The 24294-nt window shown below is 43.1% G+C and overlaps 2 protein-coding genes across 4 annotated transcripts; one reads left to right on the forward strand and one right to left on the reverse strand.

The window, feature by feature from the left end:
• The first annotated feature begins 3949 nt into the window (after window positions 1-3949).
• Window positions 3950-12919, forward strand: LOC115203008 (interferon-induced 35 kDa protein homolog). Of its 3 annotated transcripts, XM_029767261.1 has the most exons (11): window positions 3952-4127; window positions 4233-4297; window positions 4521-4557; window positions 4640-4717; window positions 10160-10318; window positions 10499-10615; window positions 10731-10878; window positions 10952-11061; window positions 11232-11418; window positions 11589-11698; window positions 12122-12919. In XM_029767261.1, exons 1-11 carry the CDS (start codon window positions 3975-3977, stop codon window positions 12329-12331), a joined length of 1374 nt encoding a protein of 457 aa, XP_029623121.1. In that variant the 5' UTR covers window positions 3952-3974; the 3' UTR covers window positions 12332-12919. The 3 variants fall into 3 exon arrangements, with proteins under 3 accessions (XP_029623130.1, XP_029623121.1, XP_029623141.1); XM_029767281.1 differs by lacking the exon at window positions 4233-4297 and having other exon boundaries at window positions 4027-4127; XM_029767270.1 differs by lacking the exons at window positions 4233-4297; window positions 4521-4557 and having other exon boundaries at window positions 3950-4127.
• Window positions 12920-14520: 1601 nt separating this feature from the next.
• LOC115203019 (branched-chain-amino-acid aminotransferase, cytosolic-like) lies at window positions 14521-24087 on the reverse strand. The gene is made up of 11 exons (XM_029767293.1): window positions 23999-24087; window positions 20864-20935; window positions 20171-20371; window positions 19667-19777; window positions 19462-19581; window positions 18929-19092; window positions 18340-18482; window positions 15784-15869; window positions 15463-15603; window positions 15290-15364; window positions 14521-15122 (listed from the first exon to the last, which is right to left on the reverse strand). The coding sequence occupies exons 1-11, from the start codon at window positions 24014-24016 to the stop codon at window positions 15081-15083; spliced, it is 1173 nt and encodes a 390-aa protein (XP_029623153.1). The 5' UTR covers window positions 24017-24087; the 3' UTR covers window positions 14521-15080.
• Window positions 24088-24294: the final 207 nt, after the last annotated feature.

Consider the following 24294-nt stretch of genomic DNA (forward strand, 5'->3'; position numbering starts at 1 on the left):
AGTTGGTGAACCAGGCGAGGCAGTCATTTGAGAAACCAAGGCTGTTGAGTCTGCCGATAAGTATGCAGTGATTGACAGAGTCGAAAGCAGGTCGATGGATACGGCTGCACAGTATTGTCTTTTGTCAATGGCGATTATGATATTGTTTAGGACCTTGAGCGTGGCTGAGGTGCACACATAACCAGCTCGGAAACCAGATTGCATAGCGGAGAAGGTACGGTGGGATTCGAAATGGTCGGTGATCTGTTTGTTAACTTGGCTTTTGAAGACCTTAGAAAGGCAGGGTAGGATAGATATAGGTCTGTAACAGTTTGGGTCTAGGGTGTCTCCCCCTTTGAAGAGGGGGATGACCGCGGTAGCTTTCCAATCTTTGGGGATCTCAGACGATACGAAAGAGAGGTTGAAAAGGCTAGTAATAGGGGTTGCAACAATTTCGGCGGATAATTTTAGAAAGAGAGGGTCCAGATTGTCTAGCCCAGCTGATTTGTAGGGGTCCAGATTTTGCAGCTCTTTCAGAACATCAGCTATCTGGATTTGGGTGAAGGAGAAATGGGGGAGGCTTGGGCAAGTTGCTGTGGGGGGTGCAGAGCTGTTGACCGGGGTAGGGGTAACCAGGTGGAAAGCATGGCCAGCCGTAGAAAAATGCTTATTGAAATTCTCGATAATCGTAGATTTATCGGTGGTGACAGTGTTTCCTAGCCTCAGTGCAGTGGGCAGCTGGGAGGAGGTGCTCTTATTCTCCATGGACTTTACAGTGTCCCAGAACTTTTTGGAGTTTGTGCTACAGGATGCAAATTTCTGTTTCAAAAAGCTAGACTTTGCTTTCCTAATTGCCTGTGTATATTGGTTCCTAACTTCCCTGAAAAGTTGCAAATCGCGGGGGCTATTCGATGCTAATTCAGTATGCCACAGGATGTTTTTGTGCTGGTCAAGGGCAGTCAGGTCTGGAGTGAACCAAGGGCTATATCTGGTTCTACTTTTTTTGAATGGGGCATGCTTATTTAAGATGGTGAGGAAAGCACTTTTAATGAATAACCAGGCATCCTCTACTGATGGAATGAGGTCAATATCTTTCCAGGATACCCGGGCCAGGTTGATTAGAAAGGCCTGCTCGCTGAAGTGTTTTAGGGAGCGTTTGACTGTGATGAGGGGTGGTCGTTTGACCGCGGACCCATTACGGAAGCAGGCAATGAGGCAGTGATCGCTGAGATCCTGGTTGAAGACAGCAGAGGTGTATTTAGAGGACAGGTTGGTCAGGATGATATCTATGAGGGTGCCCGAGTTTACGGATTTGGGGTTGTACCTGGTAGGTTCCTTGATCATTTGTGTGAGATTGAGGGCATCAAGCTTGGATTGTAGGACGGCCGGGGTGTTAAGCATATCCCAGTTTAGGTCACCTAAACAGTACAAACTCTGAAGATAAATAGGGGGGGGGGGGGGATTAATTCACATATGGTGTCCAGGGCGCAGCTGGGGGCTGAGGGGGGTCTGTAACAAGCGACAACAGTGAGGGACTTATTTCTGGAAAGGTGGCTTTTTAAAAGTAGAAGCTCCAACTGTTTGGGCACAGAACTGGATAGTATGACAGAACTCTGCAGGCTGTCTCTGCAGTAGATTGCAACTCCACCCCCTTTGGCAGTTCTGTCTTGGGGGAAAATGTATACACATACATAGAGGCATTTTTCAGCTATGATTTTACCACTCAGAATCCAGAATGGATATGACAATGGGGCCAGCACAGGACCTAATACACCCTTACAATAATCTACTTTTTGATCTTCTTGGCTTCTTATCTGGTAAACTGCTACTATGTGTCAAGAAAAGAGCCCCAATTAGGGGTTAGTGTACTCCAGTAAAAAAGGGCTGGTTTAGATTAAAAACTATTGCCCTGTGTCCCTGTTCATAAGGGCATGAGAGACTAGCCAGTGGTAGAATTGAGTTGGCACTGTATTGGCCCAAACACCCATTGACCCACAAGGTTGAGGTTACTCATGGACAGTAATTAGTAATACTTTTTGTTTTTGCATTGATGCATTGTGTCTTCTAACTGTCCAAGAATAGGATCCAAAGTGTTAGGAAATATTTGTTCCCATAAATACAAAGGAGGATCTCTCCTCATACCTCTGGCACTTTAGTCAGACTGCCAGACTGTGCACCACAGAGCCAATCAGGAGAGAATACATACAGGTCAACGGTGCCAATTGAAAGTCAAGTGGTGTGCCTGTGCCTTTTGGATTTCTCTCTCTTTACAGAGAACCCCTTTGGTTCAAGTCTGCTCTGCGCATGTCTGAAAGTGACAGAGCCAGCAGCCAAGAGAGTTTTTCACAGTATGTCATAAAAAAGTATTACACTTATGAATGTATGTAAAATGCTAATATGTATTAGATCCAGTACAATGGAATAACTAAGACCTGAATTTGAATGCAGCGTGTTCCGACTCCTCCTTCTCTTTCTGTCCAGCAGGGTCAACCAAAAACACTTGGCCTGATGGTTCATGCAGATACCGGGGAAGCAATATAGAAATGTATTGATCCCTTAAATGATTTTACTATTAAATGACCCATATCACAACCCCCATACCTCTTCACAAAAATGTACCTAAATCAATTTTGGAAAAAGGATTTTACTCACAAAAGACGTAGGAATTTATTTTCCCAGTTAGAAATAGTAGGCCATGCATCAAATAACTATTTTCATCAGAAAAACGAACCCTCAAATGCAATATTGCATTTTGTAAGTTGTCTGCAGGTGGCTTGTTGTGAATGCACTCAAATATCAAGTCATTATCAGGTTATGTAAACTGCATTCTAATACTCAACGTAGAAGGATTTGTCTTAATGTACAGTATATGAAAGTGATGCTATGGAAAGGATTCTTTCACCTTATCAAGCTCACTGTGACTGACAAATCACTGCCTATTACTGTGATTAAAAAGAGCATATGAAACATTGTTTTTCATGAGGCCTACCTGTGCGCCTTCCGTTAAGCACCTCTGTTTGAACAACATTTGTGGATCTTTTCAGTGTCCATGTGAAAGATAGTTATTGCGAGGATGGAACATTTGTTGACTTTAAAAAAATGTTTTTAACACCCATGTAAAATGAAGGCCTGCAAAGCTTACAGATTTAAGTCTAATAGCATGAGATGAAAGTAGACAAACATCAGAGTGTGCGATATGAAGGTAAAGTCAGTGGACATTCTGAACCTTGTTTGAGGTCACTAGGTCACATGACCAAGGAGCTATTGAAATTCTACATTTGGAAAAATTCAAGTAAAACCACGTGAGATAAAAATGGACAAACTAAAGGGTGTGCAATATAGAAGGGTAGTGAGTGGACATTCTGAACCTTGTTTGAAGTCATTAGGTCACATGACCAAGGAGCTATTGAAGTTCTACATTTTGAAAAATTAATGTGAAACCATGTGAGATGAAAATGGACAAACTGAAGGGTGTGCAATGTGTAGGGCCACTGAGTGGACATTCTGAACCTTGTTTGAAGTCACTAGGTCACATGACCAAGGAGCTATTGAAATTCTAAATTTGGAAAAATTCATGTAAAACCATGTGAGATAAAAATGGACAAACTAAAGGGTGTGCAATGTGTAGGGCCACTGAGTGAACCTGTTTGAAGTCACTAGGTCACACGACCAAGGAGCTATTGAAACTTTACATTTTGAAAAATGCATGTAAAATCCTGTGAGATGAAAATTGACAAACTAAAGGGTGTGCAATATAGAAGGGTTTTCAGTGGACATTCTGAACCTTGTTTGAAGTCAGTAGGTCACATGACCAAGGAGCTATTGAAATTTGAATGTAAAAAAGTTTGTACTTTGTTTACGCTCCCTAACTAATTCAACTTGGAATACAAAATGCTGCTCACATTTCCAGATGTTTATTAGCTTTGGAAAGCGAATTAATGTCCAAATCGTGATAATAAGACCTGTGCAATGGTGTGCGCAATTTTTCCAACATCATGATACTTATTTGGAGTCTGTGGCTCAAGTGGTTTGAAAGCGCGATTATCCGTCGAATATCCAATTTGAAACTGTCTTTACCTCGGTCGTGTCGGATTGAAGAAACAGAAACTGAAAGAAAAAGACGTACCATTACACAACAGCTAACTACAGTAAGTGATTGACTCAGCTTTGTCTTCTATAAAATCGTAACTAAATGAATGTTTTAATTTAAAATAGATTGGATATGTGTTAAGAGTCATACTTTTTTATTAAAGACTCCAAATGAACGGTCAATGGTACTTGGACGCGTTGATAGTTGGGCCGACTCAAAAAGGAATGTGTAGCTATATGAATACCGAAAGCTTTAAACTAGATTGTTTCATACTACTTATCATTTTATAAAGTGTAGCCTACACTAGTCATTGGAGACGTTGGCTGCGTTTAGACAGCCAGCCCAACTCTGATATTTTTTCCAGTAATTGGTCTTTTGATCCGTGACAGCTCTTTTTCATTATAAATTGGGCCTACTTCACATTTTCCACGACATTTTATACTCTTTACAGATTAGCGTCAGTTTCTTCGACAGTCATGTGTGATGAGGTAAGAGGGAACCCCATCTTCAGTGAGTCCTCTATCATTTTTAGAAACAGGCCTGACCTAATGGAATGGAATTGTTTTTCAGGATTTCTCCTTGATGACAGACACCCAGGGATCACAGAACACCTTGAATGGAATCCTAAATGCTATCAGCAAATGCAAGGTATATTTGACCAAAGAAAGGATATTAATTGGGAAAGCTCAAAAAATTGTCTGACTCCAGTCACCCAAGTCATAGACTGTTCTCTCTGCTAGCACGGCAAGGGTACCCAAGCGCTAAGTCTAGGACCAAAAGGCTCCTTAACTGCTTCTACCCCCAAGCCATAAGACAATGAAATGGCCACCAGGACTATTTACATTTGTTTTTACAGTGCTGCTACTCGCTGTTAATCTATGCATAGTCACTTTACCCCTACCTACATGTACACATTTCCTCGACTAACCTGCACATTGACCCGGTACCCCCTGTATATAGCCTCCTTATTGTTATTTTATTGTTACTTTTTATAATTGGTAAATATTTTCTTAACTCTTTCTCATTGTTGGTTAAGCAAGCATTTCACGGTAAGGTCTATGTTGACCTGTTGTCACATGCGCCAAATACAAAGTTTGATTTGAATTGCAGAATAAAATATATATATACACTGCTCAAAAAAATAAAGGGAACACTTAAACAACACAATGTAACTCCAAGTCAATCACACTTCTGTGAAATCAAACTGTCCACTTAGGAAGCAACACTGATTGACAATAAATTTCACATGCTGTTGTGCAAATGGAATAGACAACAGGTGGAAATTATAGGCAATTAGCAAGACACCCCCAATAAAGGAGTGGTTCTACAGGTGGGGACCAAAGACCACTTCTCAGTTCCTATGCTTCCTGGCTGATGTTTTGGTCACTTTTGAATGCTGGCAGTGCTTTCACTCTAGTGGTAGCATGAGACGGAGTCTACAACCCACACAAGTGGCTCAGGTAGTGCAGCTCATCCAGGATGTCACATCAATGCGAGCTGTGGCAAGAAGGTTTGCTGTGTCTGTCAGCGTAGTGTCCAGAGCATGGAGGCGCTACCAGGAGACAGGCCAGTACATCAGGAGACGTGGAGGAGGCCGTAGGAGGGCAACAACCCAGCAGCAGGACCGCTACCTCCGCCTTTGTGCAAGGAGGAGCAGGAGGAGCACTGCCAGAGCCCTGCAAAATGACCTCCAGCAGGCCACAAATGTGCATGTGTCTGCTCAAACGGTCAGAAACAGACTCCATGAGGGTGGTATGAGGGCCCAACGTCCACAGGTGGGGGTTGTGCTTACAGCCCAACACCGTGCAGGACGTTTGGTATTTGCCAGAGAACAACAAGATTGGCAAATTCGCCACTGGTGCCCTGTGCTCTTCACAGATGAAAGCAGGTTCACACTGAGCACGTGACAGAGTCTGGAGACGCCGTGGAGAACGTTCTGCTGCCTGCAACATCCTCCAGCATGACCGGTTTGGCGGTGGGTCAGTCATGGTGTGGGTGGCATTTCTTTGGGGGGCCGCACAGCCCCCCATGTGCTCGCCAGAGGTAGCCTGACTGCCATTAGGTAACGAGATGAGATCCTCAGACCCCTTGTGAGACCATATGCTGGTGCGGTTGGCCCTGGGTTCCTCCTAATGCAAGACAATGCTAGACCTCATGTGGCTGGAGTGTGTCAGCAGTTCTTGCAAGAGGAAGGCATTGATGCTATGGACTGGCCCGCCCGTTCCCCAGACCTGAATCCAATTGAGCACATCTGGGACATCATGTCTCGCTCCATCCACCAACACCACATTGCACCACAGACTGTACAGGAGTTGGCGGATGCTTTAGTCCAGGTCTGGGAGGAGATCCCTCAGGAGACCATCCGCCACCTCATCAGGAGCATGCCCAGGCATTGTAGGGAGGTCATACAGGCATGTGGAGGCCACACACACTACTGAGCCTCATTTTGACTTGTTTTAAGGACATCACATCAAAGTTGGATCAGCCTGTAGTGTGGTTTTCCACTTTAATTTTGAGCGTGACTCCAAATCCAGACCTCCATGGGTTGATAAATTGGATTTCCATTGATTATTTTTGTGTGATTTTGTTGTCAGCACATTCAACTATGTAAAGTAAAAAGTATTTAATAAGATTATTTCTTTCATTCAGATCTAGGATGTGTTGTTTAAGTGTTCCCTTTATTTTTTTGAGCAGTGTGTGTGTGTATGTATGTATATATATATATATATATATATATATATATACAGTGCCTTGCAAAGTATTCATCCCCCTTGGCGTTTTTCCTATTTTGTTGTAATACAACCTGTAATTTAAATAGATTTGGATTTCATGTAATGGACATACACAAAATAGTCCAAATTGGTGAAGTGAAATGAAAAAAATTGTTGTTTCAAAAAAATACAAACGGAAAAGTGATGCGTGCTTATATTCACCCCCATTGCTACGAAGCCCCTAAATAATATCTGGTGCAACCAATTACCTTCAGAAGTCACATAATTAGTTAAATAAAGTCCACCTGTGTGCAGTCTAAGTGTCACATGATCTGTCACATGATATCAGTATGTATACACCGCTTCTGAAAGGCCCCAGAGTCTGCAACACCACCAAGCAAGGGGCAACACCAAGCAAGTGGCACCATGAAGACCAAGGAATTCTCCAAACAGGTCAGGGACAAAGTTGTGGAGAAGTACAGATCAGGGTTGGGTTATAAAAAAAGATAAGAAACTTTGAACATCCCACGGAGCACCATTAAATCCATTATTAAAAAATGGAAATAATATGGCACCACAACAAACCTGCCAAGAGAGGGCCGCCCACCAAAACTCACGGACCAGGCAAGGAGGGCATTAATCAGAGAGGCAACAAAGGACCACTTTAAGACGTAGACTCAACAGAGCTGGGCTTTAGGGAAGAGTGGCAAGAAAAAAGCCATTGCTTAAAGAAAAAAAAGAAGCAAAAACATTTGGTGTTCACCAAAAGGCATGTGGGAGACTCCCCAAACATATGAAGAAGGTACTCTGGTCAGAGGAGACTAAAATTGAGCTTTTTGGCCATCAATGAAAATGCTATGTCTGGTGCAAACCCAACACCTCTCATCACCCCGAGAACAGCATCCCCATGTTTTTCATCGGCAGAGGCTGAGAAACTGGTCAGAATTGAAGGAATGATGGATGGCGCTAAATACAGGGAGATTCTTGAGGGAAACCTTTTTCAGTCTTCTAGAGATTTGAGACTGGGATGGAGGTTCACTTTCAAGCTGGACAACGACACTAAGCATACTGCTAAAGCAACACTTGAGTGGTTTAAGGGGAAATATTTAAATGTCTTGGAATCGCCTAGTCAAAGCCCAGACCTTAATCCAACTGAGAATCTGTGGTATGACTTAAAAATTGCTCTACACCAGTGAAACCCATCCAACTTGAAGGAGCTGGAGCAATTTTGCCTTGAAGAATGGGCAAAAATCCCAGTGGCTAAATGTACCAAGCTTATAGAGACATACCCCAAGAGACTTGCAGCTGTAATTCCTGCAAAAGGTGGCTCTACAAAATATTGACTTGGGGGGGAAGGGGGGGGGTGAATAGTTATGCACGCTCAAGTTTAAAACATTTTTTGTCTTAGTTCTTGTTTGTTTCACAATAAAAAAATATTTTGCATCTTCAAAGTGGTAGGCATGTTGTGTAAATCAAATGATACAAACCCCCCAAAAAATCAATTTTAATTCCAGGTTGTAAGGCAACAAAATAGGAAAAATGCCAAGGGGGTGAATACTTTAGCAAGCCACTGTGTGTGTGTGTATGTATGTGTGTAGTCGGAAGTTTACATACACCTTAGCCAAATACATTTAAGCTCAGTTTTTCACAATTCCTGACATTTAATCCTACTAAAAATGCCCTGTCTTCGGTCAGTTAGGATCACCACTTTTTATTTTAAGAATGTGAAATGTCAGAATAATAGTAGAGTGATTTATTTCAGCTTTTATTTCTTTCATCACATTTCCAGTGGGTCAGAAGTTTACATATACTCAATTAGTATTTGGTAGCATTGCCTTTAAATTGTTTAACTTGAGTGAAACGTTTCAGGTAGCCTTCCACAAGCTTCCCACAATAAGTTGGGTGCATTTTGGCCCATTCCTCCTTACAGAGCTGGTGTAACTGAGTCAGGTTTGTAGGCCTCCTTGCTCGCACACGCTTTTTCAGTTCTGTCCACAAATTTTCTATAGGATGGAGGTCGGGGCTTTGTGATGGCCAATCCAATACCTTGACTTTGTTGTCCTTAAGCCATTTTGCCACAACTTTGGAAGTATGCTTGTGGTCATTGTCCATTTGGAAGACCCATTTGCGACCAAGCTTTAACTTCCTGACTGATGTTTTGAGATGTTGCTTCAATATATCCACATAAATTTCCTGCCTCATGATGCCATCTGTTTTGTGAAGTGCATCAGTCCCTCCTGCAACAAAACACCCCCGTGCTTCACGGTTGGGATGGTGTTCTTCGGCTTGCAAGCCTCCCACTTTTTCCTCCAAACATAATGATGGTCATTATGGCCAAACAGTTCTATTTTTGTTTCCTCAGACCAGAGGACATTCATCCAAAAAGTATGATCTTTGTCCCCATGTGCAGTTGCAAACCGTAGTCTGGCTTTTTTATGCCTGTTTTAGAGCAGTGGCTTCTTCCTTGCTGAGCGGCCTTTCAAGATATGTTGATATAGGACTCGTTTTACTGTGGATATACTGTAGATACTTTTGTACCTGTTTCCTCCAGCATCTTCACAAGGTCCTTTGCTCTTGTTCTGGGATTGATTTTCACTTTTCGCACCTAAGTAAGTTAATTTCTAGGAGACAGAATGCATCTTCTTCCGGAGCGGTATGACGGCCATGATGTTTATACTTGCGTACTATTGTTTGTACAGACGAATGTGGTACCTTCTGACGTTTGGAAATTGCTCCCAAGGATGAACCAGGCTTGTGGAGGTCTACAATTTTTTTTCTGAGGTCTTGGCTGATTTCTTTTTATTTTCCCATGATGTCAAGCAAAGAGGCACTGAGTTTGAAGGTAGGCCTTGAAATACATCCACAAGTACATCTCCAATTGACTCAAATGATGTCAATTAACCTATCAGAAGCTTCTAAAGCCATGACATCATTTTTCTGGAATTTTCCAAGCTGTTTAAAAGCACAGTCAACTTAGTGTTTGTAAACTTCTGACCCACTGGAATTGTGATACAGTGAGTTATAATTGAAATAATCTGTCTGTAAACAATTGTTAGAAAAATGACCTGTGTCACGCACAAAGTAGATATCCTAACCGACTTTCCAAAACTATAGTTTGTTAACAAGAAATTTGTGGAGTGGTTGAAAATAGAGTTTTAATGATTCCAACCTAAGTGTATGTAAACTTCGGACTTCAATTGTGTATGTATATATATATATATATGTGTGTGTGTGTGTGTGTGTGTGTGTGTGTGTATATATATATATATATATATATATATATATATATATATGGCTTTGTCTACTGTATAATATTTAATCCTGTTGGTTTGTGAGTGTAGCCTATGGCTCAAGGGCCTCATAGAATCTGTGTTCTCAGGTTCAACACAATCAGTTGCTGAAGGAGCAGCAGGACCTGTCCAGAGCCAGGGATGACCAGGAGGACCTTGCTAAACAGTTCAGACAGCGCATAGTCAAACTGAGGATATGTCTGGAAGAGGATGACAACAACCAAGCCAGGGATGTAGACTCTGAAAGGGTATGACTTACTCTCTCAAACCACTAAACCGAAGATCAACACTAGAATTAACATTTTTCTTAGGATATCGCTATATTTTGCTTATCCTATACTTAGTGGCTTTTTGCAGGGTTGAGAGAGGTCTTGATAGAGGTTTTGGATTCTGCCTGAATGACTAATAGGAGTAATGTTTCTCTGCAGAAGAAGATCGCCGCCCTGCATGATGAGGAGAGCAGACTGAAGAGGGAGATCCAGAGAGCAGAGGAAGAACTGCAGCTTGAGGAGGAGAGCACCCACCACCTCAAGCAGCAGACTGATGTAGGGCCACACCCCAAAACTAAGGACCTGTATTATTAGTCTTGGTGTGGCTGTGTACTGTCGTAGGTGTGTTGAGATTTAGTTGACTATTGAAGATTGTCTCTCTTGGTTTTAGGTGTCTACTGCTGCAGTGCCTGAAAAGAAGGTTGTGTTCACTGGAGTGACGGGTGATGGCGCAAACACACTCAATTTTGATGTGAAGCCACATATAGTGTATCCAATGGAGGAGGGCACTGCACTGATCACTTTTGAGGATGAGGAAGGTAAGGCCGAAACCTTCACTCTGTCTAGCACCTATTTTATTTTGGTGGTTATTATACCGCCTTTCCTCCACAGTGGCCCAGAAGATCCTGAGCCTGAGGGAGCATAAGGTGGATCTGGGCGAGGATTGTGCCATCACTCTGGAGGCCAAGCTCGTACAGCTGCTGGTGCCCTATCAAGTAGAGGTACAACAACAGAGACCCATCTCCATTCACTAGTGTTTAGGTGTCAGGAAGATCCAAGTTATTCTGTCATGTGCAGAATAACTTGGATTACATCTAGTTAGTTTATTTCATTTGTATGCATTCCTTTGTGTGAACCAGTGTCTGTGTGCACACCGGTCTCTCTACCTCAGATGGACACAGAGGTATGTTCCCGCCGTATCCTGGTTTCCAACCTGCCCAAGAAGGTCGGGGAGGACCGCTTGCTCGACAAACTGGAGATCCACTTTGCCAAGAGAAAGAATGGAGGGGGGGAGGTGGATGACTCTGACATGCTGCACGATTCTGGCAACGTGGTCATCACTTTTACAGAAAACAATAGTACGCAAGTCAAGTTCCTGTCAGAAAATGTTGTTTTCTTCATAAAGGGAAAAAGCTCAGACTAATGAATTTTCATCATACTGTTATTTCTGTCCATTCTTTCTGACTTTATATAATGAGAAATGTACAACTTTTGATTAACTGAGCATACTGTGCATTGTTTACCACAGTTGCCAAAGGCCTGACTGACAAGCAGTACCACGATGTGGAGTTTGAGAAGGGGAGGAAGCACAGTGTGAAGGTGACTCCATTTCTGAACGGAGAGATCACAAGTTTCCAGGTAAGCAGATTTCATGTTCATGGTCGTGAGTTTATCCCTTTAACTCCATGATAACCAGGCTATAAAATAAGCAAGCTACACTATCAGCAGAAATACCTTTATGCCTAGTGAAATCATCAATTCAGAGAGCAATGTTATAAACTGTACAGTATCAGTCTGTGGTTGTGCCCATTCAAATTAGGTTAAAAGTTACAGCTACAATGGGATTGTCATACAATTAGAATTTCAGGGTTAAGCTAAAGTAATGTACATGCTTACATGTTGGTTTCCACATAACCTCACCTGGAAAAACTCAATACACTAGATAATAGGTGCTCAACTCATTGTTTGGGACTTACAGACAAGCTAGTCTAACCAGTAGTGTCTAGAAGCTGTCTGCAGTAAGGCGATATCCTCCAATCTGACCCCTCGCCCCTCTCCCAGACACGGCTGTCAGCGTGTGGGCGTACTGTGCTGCTGACTGGCATCCCTGCCATCATGGAGCAGGAGAACCTGCAGGACCTACTGGAGATCCACTTCCAGAAGACCAGTAATGGTGGGGGAGAGGTGGACGCCTTCCTCTACAACCCCCTGGGGCAGCACACCCTGGCCCTGTTCGAGGAGGACTGTCCCACTGAAGACCAGAGCCAGTGAGAGGGCCAGGCACTGATAGCAGTCCCCCTAGTGAACTCAACAGACACCTTTCTATTGCCGCTCATCTATCCCATCTCAGTACAGAATCAGTTAAATCCAGCCTGGGGATCTAATCCTGGCCTGCTATCAGCATGTTCTGATAGAGGTATGATCTCAATTGCAATCTTTCAACCAAATGCTATTCTTAGGGGTTGGCACTGCGCCAAAGCTTTTGACTGAGTTTATATCATGTCTGAGATGGTCTTTTCCTGTTTCTAAACAGAATTTGGTAGAACCATCTATTTATATATAGAATTTCTGATTATGTATGCAGATCATTTTGGGTGAAATGTTTTTAGTGAAGAAAAAATATTCAGAACAAAATTAAGTTGCCAAAGAAATGTAAATTATGCTTGACAAGACTAATTTAGATATCTTTAAGTTTAAGTTAACGTTTATAAGGAATGTGTATTCTAAAGGTGTCACTATTTAGTGTTCTATAATCGTGCTATTCTATAGTTTTGTCATTCTTAGTATTGAAATTGCAATCCTGTACGGTAGAATCGGTGATTGTAATAAAGTCTGTCCAATGGCCCAAGTCATACATTACGATGGTGTGTGTGGTTCGTTCATTATTACTGAGAAGGCACTACACTGACAATGGGAGATTTAAGTTTTAATCGAGTAAAGTGCATGAGCATCAAGCAGTACAAATAGTTCAGCAAAACCACACCCAGTCAGACAATGGAATACAGATGGAGTTTATTGTAAAAATCTAGTAACAATGTCAAACAACAAAAACACAAAGATCTAGCAGGATAGCCTAGTGCAACCACTAAAAACAAGTTAGATCCACAGGACAACAACAGTCCACACACCCGGTCAGGCACTTGGGGAGGAATGGAGAGAACCAAGTGATATGAAATAGTCAAATACATGAATAGAAAGGAAAGCAGCAGGGTGAGGACATAAACCTGGATATACAGTTAATAATTGGGACAATGGTTGTTCCAATTGACAAGAAAAACCCACAGACAAAAAAGAACTACTCATTGTTACCTTAAGTTTACATAATGATTACACATAACCTAGTGCAGAAGTCAGTCTATAACATCTATTGAACGTGGTCTCTCTCGTACTCTGAAGTCTACATTATAAACTGGTTGGCTGACAGACGTGGTATATCAGACCGTATACCACGGGTTGGCTGACAGACGTGGTATATCAGACCGTATACCACGGGTTGGCTGACAGACGTGGTATATCAGACCGTATACCACGGGTTGGCTGACAGACGTGGTACATCAGACCGTATACCACGGGTTGGCTGACAGACGTGGTACATCAGACCGTATACCACGGGTTGGCTGACAGACGTGGTACATCAGACCGTATACCACGGGTTGGCTGACAGACGTGGTATATCAGACCGTATACCACGGGTTGGCTGACAGACGTGGTATATCAGACCGTATACCAAAACATGTATTTTTACTGCTCTATTTAAGTTGGTAACCAGTTTATAATAGCAATAAGGCACCTCGGGTTTGTGGTATATGGCCCATATTCCACGGCTTAGGGTCGTGCCTAAGAACAGCCCTTAGCCGTTACAGCTCCTCCTCTTCTGCTCGGCCTTCCCTGTGGCTCAGTTGGTAGAGCATGGTGTTTGCAACGCCAGGGTTGTGGGTTCGATTCCCACGGGGGGGCAATACAAAAAATAAAGACTTTTTTTAAAGCATGAAATGTATTCACTCACTACTGTAAGTTGCTCTGGATAAGAGCATCTGCTAAATGACTAAAATGTATATTGTCCATATACCACACTCCCTCGTGCCTTATTGCTTAATAAGACACCACGAGGGTTTGTGGTATATGGCCAATATATCACGACTAAGGGCTGAATCCAGGCACTCCGCATATGAACAGCCCTTAGCCATGGTATATTGGCCATATACCTCGCCCACTCGGGCCTTATTGCTTAAGTATATTAAGGCCATTTGTATTCCTGGCCTGAGATATAGATATATATATATATATATGTTCTAAAAATACTTTTTGTTGTTGAAATCATATTGTACTTCCTCAGGTTATATAGTGACATTTAGAAAGTAATACATCCTGTGACGTGGTTTTGATCTGTTCCTACAGTCACTTAACAATAACAGTACAGTCAACACATTCCTTATGATGTCAGCCAGTGAAAATGTCTAACAGACTCAATTGTTCCTATTAAGTACCTGTAAAAAGTTCATCCTATATTGCAAATGAGCAATATAACTTACCAGTAATCCCCTACAATAGTTGTGCGTATTGCATATTTAAACTATTACAACAATACATCAGTTGTCCCTAATAGCACGGACAACCCTACAGACGATCTCATGTAGTGTTTATTAAAAAGCTTGGAGGACGATTTCTACTGTCACCTGTGCTACAGTATGATAAAGGACTGAATAGGAAAAAGACTTTGTTCCTAATACAGACAAGACTAGGTTGGTTGAACCGAAGCTGCGGCCGTTTCGCAGCATTACTTATACAGTATTGTGTAACTGTCGGTATTCCATGCAAGTTGTAACATTTGAATGACAGACTAAGCCTATCCCTTTACAAGTCCCCGCACAAACACCAAGAGTAACAGACGTGACCTGTTCATCTCTGCCTGTCAGCCAGCCTATCAGAAGGAGTGCATTATGGGTTGTGCTGAAGCTACTGGTCTTGAAGATGGAGCGGGGGACTGGTCGCGATATGATTGGCATGTGCAAACTGCCAATTAAACGACCAGTGGTGCCCATTCACTCTGTTTCCGGCCATACTGAGGAGTGGATGGCGCCAGGAGAAGTGAAGAGTGGAAACAAAAAAAAAGAGCATCATCTTTATTTTGTTGCTTAGAGCAGACAAAATGTATTTAGTTGAAATTAATATCGGAGGGAAGTACTCTGTTTAAAGGGTCAAACCAAGCATTAGGGCAGACCTGCTTACCTGCATGTCTGTCAGCTCTTTGTGGAATCTCTTGGCCAGGTCTGGACCATTCTGCATTGTAGGAATTTGGTAGGTCTGAGGGAGGGGAGAGACAATATAATCTGGAGCATTTTGTTTGAGGGCAAAACAAAAGGGTTTCAGAAAAATGTAAATACACCAAGACTTGTGGTTACCTTCCCTTTGTAGAGCAGGCTGCCGACGGGACAGACAACACAGGCCGTCCCGGCACCAAACACCTCCGTAATCTTGCCTGAGTCCAGAGCACCGAGCAGCTCCTTCATGCCCATTGTGCGCTCTGTCACTTTGAACTCTCCCTGAAGGAAACAAAACAAGTCCGTATGACTGTGCATCACTGTAATTCCAATAAAATAATTCTGCTAACCATCTCCTGTCTTCTATGTCAATAGATTACACTGGTCTTAAATCCTCTCTATCCGTTCTCAAATAACTTTGATCTTTTCCCATTATAACCTCCCTCTTCCTCCCCTACTTACCCATTCTCTGGCCAGGTCCAGCAGAGACTGTCTGGTGACTCCTGGGAGAATGATGCCATCTAGAGGAGGAGTCAGCAACTCTCTCTCTGCATACAAACAGGTACTCTTACTCACATACATCATCTACAGTGAGGGAAAAAAGTATTTGATCCCCTGCTGATTTTGTACATTTGCCCACTTACAAATAAATGATCAGTCTATAATTTTAATGGTAGGTTTATTTGAACAGTGAGAGACAGAACAACAAAAAAATCCAGAAAAACTCATGTCAAAAATGTTATAAAATGATTTGCATTTTGATGAGGGAAATAAGTATTTGACCCCTCTGCAAAACATGACTTTGTGATTGCCACCAAGTACTGAGGTCAGACGTTTCTTGTAGTTGGCCACCAGGTTTGCACACATCTCAGGAGGGATTTTGTCCCACTCCTCTTTGCAGATCTTCTCCAAGTCATTAAGGTTTCGAGGCTGACGTTTGGCAACTCGAACCTTGAGCTCCCTCAACAGATGTTCTATGGGATTAAGGTCTGGAGACTGGCTAGGCCACTCCAGGACCTTAATGTGCTTCTTCTTGAGCCACTCCTTTGTTGCCTTGGCCGTGTGTTTTGGGTCATTGTCATGCTGGAATACCCATCCACGACCCATTTTCAATACCCTGGCGAGGGAAGGAGGTTCTCACCCAAGATTTGACGGTACATGGCCCCGTCCATCGTCCCTTTGATGCGGTGAAGTTGTCCTGTCCCCTTAGCAGAAAAACACCCCCAAAGCATAATGTTTCCACCTCCATGTTTGACGGTGGAGGTGGTGTTCTTGGGGTCATAGGCAGCATTCCTCCTCCTCCAAACACGGCGAGTTGAGTTGATGCCAAAGAGCTCCATTTTGGTCTCATCTGACCACAACACTTTCACCCAGTTGTCCTCTGAATCATTCAGATGTTCATTGGCAAACTTCAGACGGGCATGTATATGTGCTTTCTTGAGCAGGGGGACCTTGCGGGCGCAGCAGGATTTCAGTCCTTCACGGCGTAGTGTTACCAATTGTTTTCTTGGTGACTATGGTCCCAGCTGACTTGAGATCATTGACAAGATCCTCCTGTGTAGTTCTGGGCTGATTCCTCACTGTTCTCATGATCATTGCAACTCCACGAGGTGAGATCTTGCATGGAGCCCCAGGCCGAGGGATATTGACAGTTCTTTTGTGTTTCTTCCATTTGCGAATAATCGCACCAACTGTTGTCACCTTCTCACCAAGCTGCTTGGCGATGGTCTTGTAGCCCATTCCAGCCTTGTGTAGGTCTACAGTCTTGTCCCTGACATCCTTGGAGAGCTCTTTGGTCTTGGCCATGGTGGAGAGTTTGGAATCTGATTGATTGATTGCTTCTGTGGACAGGTGTCATTTTTACAGGTAACAAGCTGCGGTTAGGAGCACTCCCTTTAAGAGTGTGCTCCTAATCTCAGCTCGTTACCTGTATAAAAGACACCTGGGTCAAATACTTATTTCCCTCATTAAAATGCAAATCAATTTATAACATTTTTGACATGCGTTTTTCTCAATATTTTTGTTGTTATTCTGTCTCACTGTTCAAATAAACCTACCATTAAAATTATAGACTGATCCTTTCTTTATCAGTGGGCAAACGTACAAAATCAGCAGGGGATCAAATACTCTTCCCCCCCCCCCCTCCACTGTATACACCGTTTGGAGTTGAACAGAATTAACCATTTCAAGTTGAACAAAAACATTAACAACCAACAGGGGAAGCACTGACAGCCTATTTTGACAGTCCAGTCAGACACTAAGCAAACAAGCACATTGTATTTGTACAGGCTTCCTTCTTTCCACGCTGTCATTTAGGTTAGTATTGTGGAGTAACTACATAGTTGTCGATTCATCCTCAGTTGTCTCCTAATTACAGACATTAAACTCTAACTGTTTTAAAGTCACCATTGGCCTCGTGTTGAAATCCCGGAGTGGTTTCCTTCCTCTCCGGCAACTGAGTTAGGAGGGACGCCTGCATCTTTGTTTGACTGGGTGTATTGATACACCATCCAAAGTGTAATTACTAACTTCACCATGCGCAAAGGGATATTCAATGTCTGCTTTTTACATTTTTACACATCTACCAATAGGTGCCCTTCTTTGCGAGGCATTGGAAAACCTCCCTTGTCTTTGTGGTTGAATCTGTGTTTGAAATTCACTGCTCAACTGAAGGACCTTACAGATAATTGTATGTGTGGGGTACAGAGATGAGGTAGTCATTAATAAATCATGTTGATTACTATTATTGCACACAGAGTGAGTCCATGCAACTTATGTGACTTGAACTTATGTAGGCTTGCCAGGGATTGAATACTTATTGACTCAAGACATTTCGGATTTTAATTTGTAATTCATTTTACTTTGACATTATCACTGGCCTATTGTGTGTAGGCCAGTGATAAAATCTCAATGTAATCCATTTTAAATTCAGGCTGTAACACAACAAAATATGGAAAAAGTGAAGGGCTGTGAATACTTTCTGAAGGCACTGTACAGACTATAGACAGTGAAACAGACCTCCTCCCTCATTCGTCCAGTAGATGAAGAGGTTCATAGTGCCGACCTCTGTGATCTCCTCCTGCTCTCCATACAGCCACAGGACCTGCTGACAGCCCTGCTTTATAGCCTCATTCTGCACTGATATAGTCGGCCCATAGTTACTGACAGAGAGAGGGAGAGAGACAAAGTATGAGAGTGAAAGGGAGGAATAGACATGGGAGAGAGGAGGGATGGTGGAATATTTAATTTCAGCAGGCAGCTCCCTTGGAAACACACAACCCTCATAAACAGCTCCTCCTGCTGGGGGGGGGGGGGGGGGCTGACCTTGTGAGAGAGGTGAAAGCAACATGGCTACCAGAGGACAGACAGGACATTAAGTTCATGTTCAGCTAACATGCAGCCAACATGTTGTAATCTAGAGGAATGTGCATGGTTAAAATAGCTAAACAATTACATTATAAGCCTCAAGCTGTCTCCATTCAGAAGTAAACTTGGGGCCCCAGAGTCAGACCATATCTTCATAATTCCATCTTCATAAACCCATTGTTGCTTTCGCAAATTGAGTCACTTCTACTTGGAAGTGTGTGTGTTAAAGTGTGATACTCACCCCCCCATCTTGTAGGCTCCGACCCCCCCTCTACAGGCCCTGACATAGCTTGGGTCTGCCAGCAGAGAGACTGGGCTGAAGGCCCCTGTGGTAAAGTAGGGCCCTACAGGACCCACGATGCAAAATAGTAGGGCTTGGCTGGCCCTCGACACACCCAGGGAAGGCTAAGGCCAGGAGGGGGAGAGGGGAGGAAGGAGAGGGGTGTTACTGGAGGAAACAGTGACAGCGCTATGTCACTACCTAGGGCTAAGTGTAGATGGTTAAAAAAATTGGTATGATAATTGTTTTTATTTAACTAGGCAAGTCAGTTAAGAACCAGTTGTTATTTACAATGACGGCCTAGGAACAGTGGGTTAACTGCCTTGTTCAGGGGCAGAACGACAGATTTTTTACCTTGTCAGCTCAGGGATTTGATCTAGCAACCTTTCGGTTACTGGCCCAAAGGTCTAACCACTAGGCTACCTGCCCCCCTCACCAAATGTGAAATCATGGAGACTGTCTCCTGTGTCTGCGAGAGGGGGAGCAGTGCTCACCTCAATCCCAATGTAGGTGGGTCTGATGTAGAGGCTGGCATCTAGGGAGTAGGGGACCCACTCCTGGTCCACCTCCACCAGCTTCCTGATGCACTCCAACAGCTCCACCTTATCAAACAACTACACAGAGACGGGAGGGACAGAGGACCTGTAACTACTTGGTTCAGTTGAGTGGGTTGTTCAGGACCAGGTCTGAGAGACTCACAGGAAGACAGCTGCGGTCAGCAGTGCGGTGCATCCTCTCCATGTTCAGGTTGGGTCTGAACAGACGGATGTGGTTGTCCACCCCTCTGAACGCCTTCATGCCCTCAAACAGCTGAGAGAGACAGACGCAGACATACTGTTCATACATCTGGCAGAATGAACCATCTCTGAAATAAGCTAGGTGACTTGTATCAAGGACAGACGTCTTAATAAGACAGTGTTAGCCTCGTCAGGAAAATTGACCGCTGCGCTCACATTTTGTTTTTGAAACAGAATGTGAACTATTGCGACGTCTAACTGGTTTTACGAGGCTAACAGCCAAATGTCTCCTATGTCTGTCTGGTTTTACGAGGCTAACAGCCAAATGTCTCCTATGTCTGCACTGTCTCCTATGTCTGTCTGGTTTTACAAGACTAACATAGCCAAATGTCTCCTATGTCTGTCTGGTTTTACGAGGCTAACAGCCAAATGTCTCCTATGTCTGCACTACGGCTCCTTCTCTCACCTCTATGGAGTAGTGCAGGGCAGAGGTGGCAGGGTGCAGCGACAGGTTCTGAAAGGGCTTGATCTGAGGAACCTTCCAGCCCTCTTTCTCTGACCAATAGATGGTCAGCATGTGGTCTGAAAACTGCTTGCCAAACACCAGGGAGGCGGGGTCTGGCTTGGGCTTCCCTGCAGTGTTGCGCTCGATAGTGAGGTCTGCGGCCTGAGAGAGGAAGAGGGGTGGAGCAGAAGAGACAGACGGACAGACGGACAGACAGACGAGGAGGGGAAAGGAACAGACCGAGGGCCGAACACAATGATTTTCTTTATTGTAATGAAAGGGCATGCTTGGAGCGGAAATTAATGGTGGTCTTGGGAGCCAATTAAGCACTTCAATTAAACTGAATTAAATAATCAAAGCACAAGGAAATGAGAGAAGGGACGAAAGGGTACAGAGTCACGTGGTGGACTAAGAAAAAGTTAGATCAAAAGACCCCTGGGCTGACTGGTAGGCTACTGGACTGGTGCCAAATGACACTTCTGCCTGTAAACAAGCTTCAGCAGGCCTCTATTAAACAGCTGTGCCTTAGAGTCATGCCAAGCTCCTAAAAACCTCCTGTGTTGGGGGTTGTGATGACTCAGACAATAGAGAGTAATACAATGACTCAGGAAACTGGCTCAGGTGTCTGGTCATTACTTCTCCTTAATATATTACCTTGAATGAGCTGGCAAACCGCAACGACCCCACAGAGTAGGGGATGGCTTGAATGAACCGTCCATGAAGTGCCTAATAAACAAGAGAAAACATTACATTTAATAATCCCGGTAAAGTTAAAAGAATATAGGCTACCAGAATTCACATTATGACAAATAACCTACTAAGAGCCTTGTAATACAATCTACTCCCACATTGGAAACTTGCCTTCTCAACCAAGGTGACAATGTTGTCCCTCTTCTAGATAGATGTAAAGCACCACACGTGTCTGGCGTGACGATTATATATATATATATATATATATATATATATATATATATACACACACACACAGTGTTCAGTACCTGCACTGTGTCTAAGGGACAGCTGGAGCAAAGCAGTAGGCTGTAAATACACTAATAATTATATATATATATATATATATATATATACACACACACACAGTGTTCAGTACCTGCACTGTGTCTAAGGGACAGCTGGAGCAAAGCAGTAGGCTGTAAATACACTAATAATTATATATATATATATATATAAATAAATAAATAAAATACACATTTACATACTTTTTTTGTGTATGTGGACCCTCCTTCAAAACTAGTGGATTTGGCTATTTCAGCCACACCCGTTGCTGACAGGTGTATAAAATCGAGCACACAGCCATGCAACCTCCATACACAAACATTGGTAGTAGAATGGCCTTACAGAAGGGCTCAGTGACTTTCAACGTGGCACCACGGACGCCACCTTTCCAACAAGTCAGTTAATCAAATTCCTGCCCTGCTAGAGCTGCCCCGGTCAACTGTAAGTGCTCTTATTGTGAAGTAGAAACGTCTAGGAGCAACAACGGCTCAGCCGCGAAGTGGAAGACCTCACAAGCTCACAGAACAGGACCGCCGAGTGCTGAAGCGTGTAAAAATCGTCTGTCCTCGGTTGGAAAACTCACTACCGAGGTCCAACCTGCCACTGGAAGTAACGACAGCACAAGAACTGTTCGTCAGGAGCTTCATGAAATGGGTTTCCATGGCCGAGCAGCCACACACAAGCCTAAAATCACCATGTGCAATGCCAAGCGTCGGCTGGAGGGGTGTAAAGCTCGCCGCCATTGGACTCTGGAGCAGTGGAAACGCGTTCTCTGGTGTGATGAATCACACTTCACCAGCAGTCCGACGGACAAATCTGTGTTTGGCCAATGCCAGGAGAACACTACCTGCCCCAATGCATAGTGCCAACTTTAAAGTTCAGCGGAGGAGGAATAATGGTCTGGGGCTGTTTTTCATGGTTCGGGCTAGGCCTCTTAGTTCCAGTGAAGGGAAATCTAATGCTACAGCATACAATGACATTGTAGACGATTATGTGCTTCCAACTTTGTGGCAACAGTTTGGGGAAGGCCCTTTCCTGTTTCAGCATGACAAAGTGTGGTCCATACAGAACTGGTTTGTTGAGATCGGTGTGGAAGAACTTGACTGGCCTGCACAGAGCCCTGACCTCAACCCCATCGAACAACTTTGGGATGAATTGGAAGCCCTTACACAAGCTGGAGGTTTGTTTTGGGTTATTTCCTGTTGAAAAACAAATGATAGTGGGACTAAGCCCAAACCAGATGGGATGGCGTATCGCTGCAGAATGCTGTGGTAGCCATGCTGGTTAAGTGTGCCTTGAATTCTAAATAAATCACTGACAGTGTCACCAGCAAAGCACCCCCACACCATCACATCTCCTACATGCTTCACGGTGGGAACCACACATGCGGCAATCATCTGTTCACCTACTCTGCGTCTCACAAAGACACGGCGGTCGTAACCAAAAATCTCAAATTTGGTCTCATCAAGTCTCTTCTTATTATTGATGTCCTTTAGTAGTTGGTTCATTGCAGCAATTCCACCACGAAGGCCTGATTCATGCAGTCTCTGAACAGTTGATGTTGAGATATGTCTGTTTCTTGAATTCTGTGAAGCATTTATTTGGGCTGCAATCGGAGGTGCAGTTAACTCTAATGAACTTATCCTCTGCAGCAGAGGTAACTCTGGGTCGTCCTTTCCTGTGGCGGTCCTCATGAGTACCAGTTTCATCATAGCACTTGATGGTTTTTGCGACTGCACTTGAAGAAACTTTCAAAGTTCTTGAAATTTTCCAGATTGACTGACCTTCATGTCCTAAAGTAATGATGGACTGTTGTTTCTCTTTGCTTATTTCAGCTGTTCTTGCCATAATATGGATTTGGTCTTTTACCAAATAGGGCTATCTTCTGTTTACCACCCCTACCTTATCACAACACAACTGATTGGCTCAAACGCCTTAAGAAGGAAATAAATTCCACAAATTCACTTTTAACAAGGCACACCTGTTAATTGAAATGTATTCCAGGTGACTACCTCATGAAACTGGTTGAGAGAATGCCAAGAATGTGCAAAGCTGTCATTATGGCAAAGGGAGGCTACTTTGAAGAATCTCAAATATATTTATCTGTTTAACACTTTTTAGGTTACTACATGATTCCATAATGTGTGTTATTTCATAGTTGATGTCTTCACTATTAATCTATAATGTAGAAAATCTACAATAGTAAAAATAAATTAAAACCTTTGAATGAGTAGGTGTCCAAACGTTTTGACTGGTACTGTATGTTTTGGCCTGTCTGGTTATCGTAAAAAACACCCTTCACATTTTAAAGCTTACATCTGTAGTTTCTGACTGGCTAAAGATTCTGAATAATGTAATCCACCCTAAATATTCATTGCTGCATTGTTATTTTGCATAACAATGAAAATCTGTAAAAGATCGTATTTTTACGCCACACATTTATTTATCACCCCCGCTCCGAATACTGGCGCAAAGACACCTTTGAGCCTATTAATCTGTGACTGCAGGCTTTATGTCGACACTGCCAACATGAATAACGTCACCAAAAGCAGTAGCTGCTAGCTAACATTACATTACTTGGCTAGCTGCGCCTGTGCAGCTGATAGACTGAAGGTAAAGCAGCGCGGACTAGTAGCACATCAGTTAAACAAGTAAATAGTGGAGGTCCATTAACTCGTACTTGTTCAACACATTAGCCCCGCATTGTTAACTATTTACAGAGACGATCGAGATAAACAGACAATAGCGATATAAGAGAGTGATCTTTGGACTCACCGTCCTCAGAGCTGCCATCGCCGCTACGTAGCTAATGAATGGTAAATGTGTCCGTGTGGGAGCAAATTCTATACGCAGTGGTCATTTGCGTTCCGTATTGGACCTTGGCATAATGACAACAATGTTCTTGAGATTAAAATAATAAAACACCAACCATGTCCAAATTCGTATCTGATATATATTTCTTATATATTTTATTTGTAAATTGTGCAAGAAGAGGTTTGCAAATTCCATTGAATTTCAAGTAGGCTATTTTACCTTTACACGAAATAATAAAGACGTCATCTGAAGACATG

The sequence above is a fragment of the Salmo trutta genome, chromosome 1 (assembly GCF_901001165.1).
Source record: "Salmo trutta chromosome 1, fSalTru1.1, whole genome shotgun sequence".
NCBI lineage: Eukaryota > Metazoa > Chordata > Actinopteri > Salmoniformes > Salmonidae > Salmo > Salmo trutta.

Coding starts and splice junctions, on each gene's coding strand:
- LOC115203008 (XM_029767261.1), top strand. CDS start 3,975: ATGATACTTATTTGGAGTCTGTGGCTCAAGTGGTTTGAAAGCGCGATT. Junction 4,718..10,159: donor ATGCTATCAGCAAATGCAAG/GTATATTTGACC, acceptor CTGTGTTCTCAG/GTTCAACACAATCAGTTGCT. Junction 11,699..12,121: donor GAGAGATCACAAGTTTCCAG/GTAAGCAGATTT, acceptor CCCCTCTCCCAG/ACACGGCTGTCAGCGTGTGG.
- LOC115203019 (XM_029767293.1), bottom strand. Junction 19,093..19,461: donor CCACCTACATTGGGATTGAG/GTGAGCACTGCT, acceptor TCCTGGCCTTAG/CCTTCCCTGGGTGTGTCGAG. Junction 15,604..15,783: donor TGGACCTGGCCAGAGAATGG/GTAAGTAGGGGA, acceptor TGTTTCCTTCAG/GGAGAGTTCAAAGTGACAGA.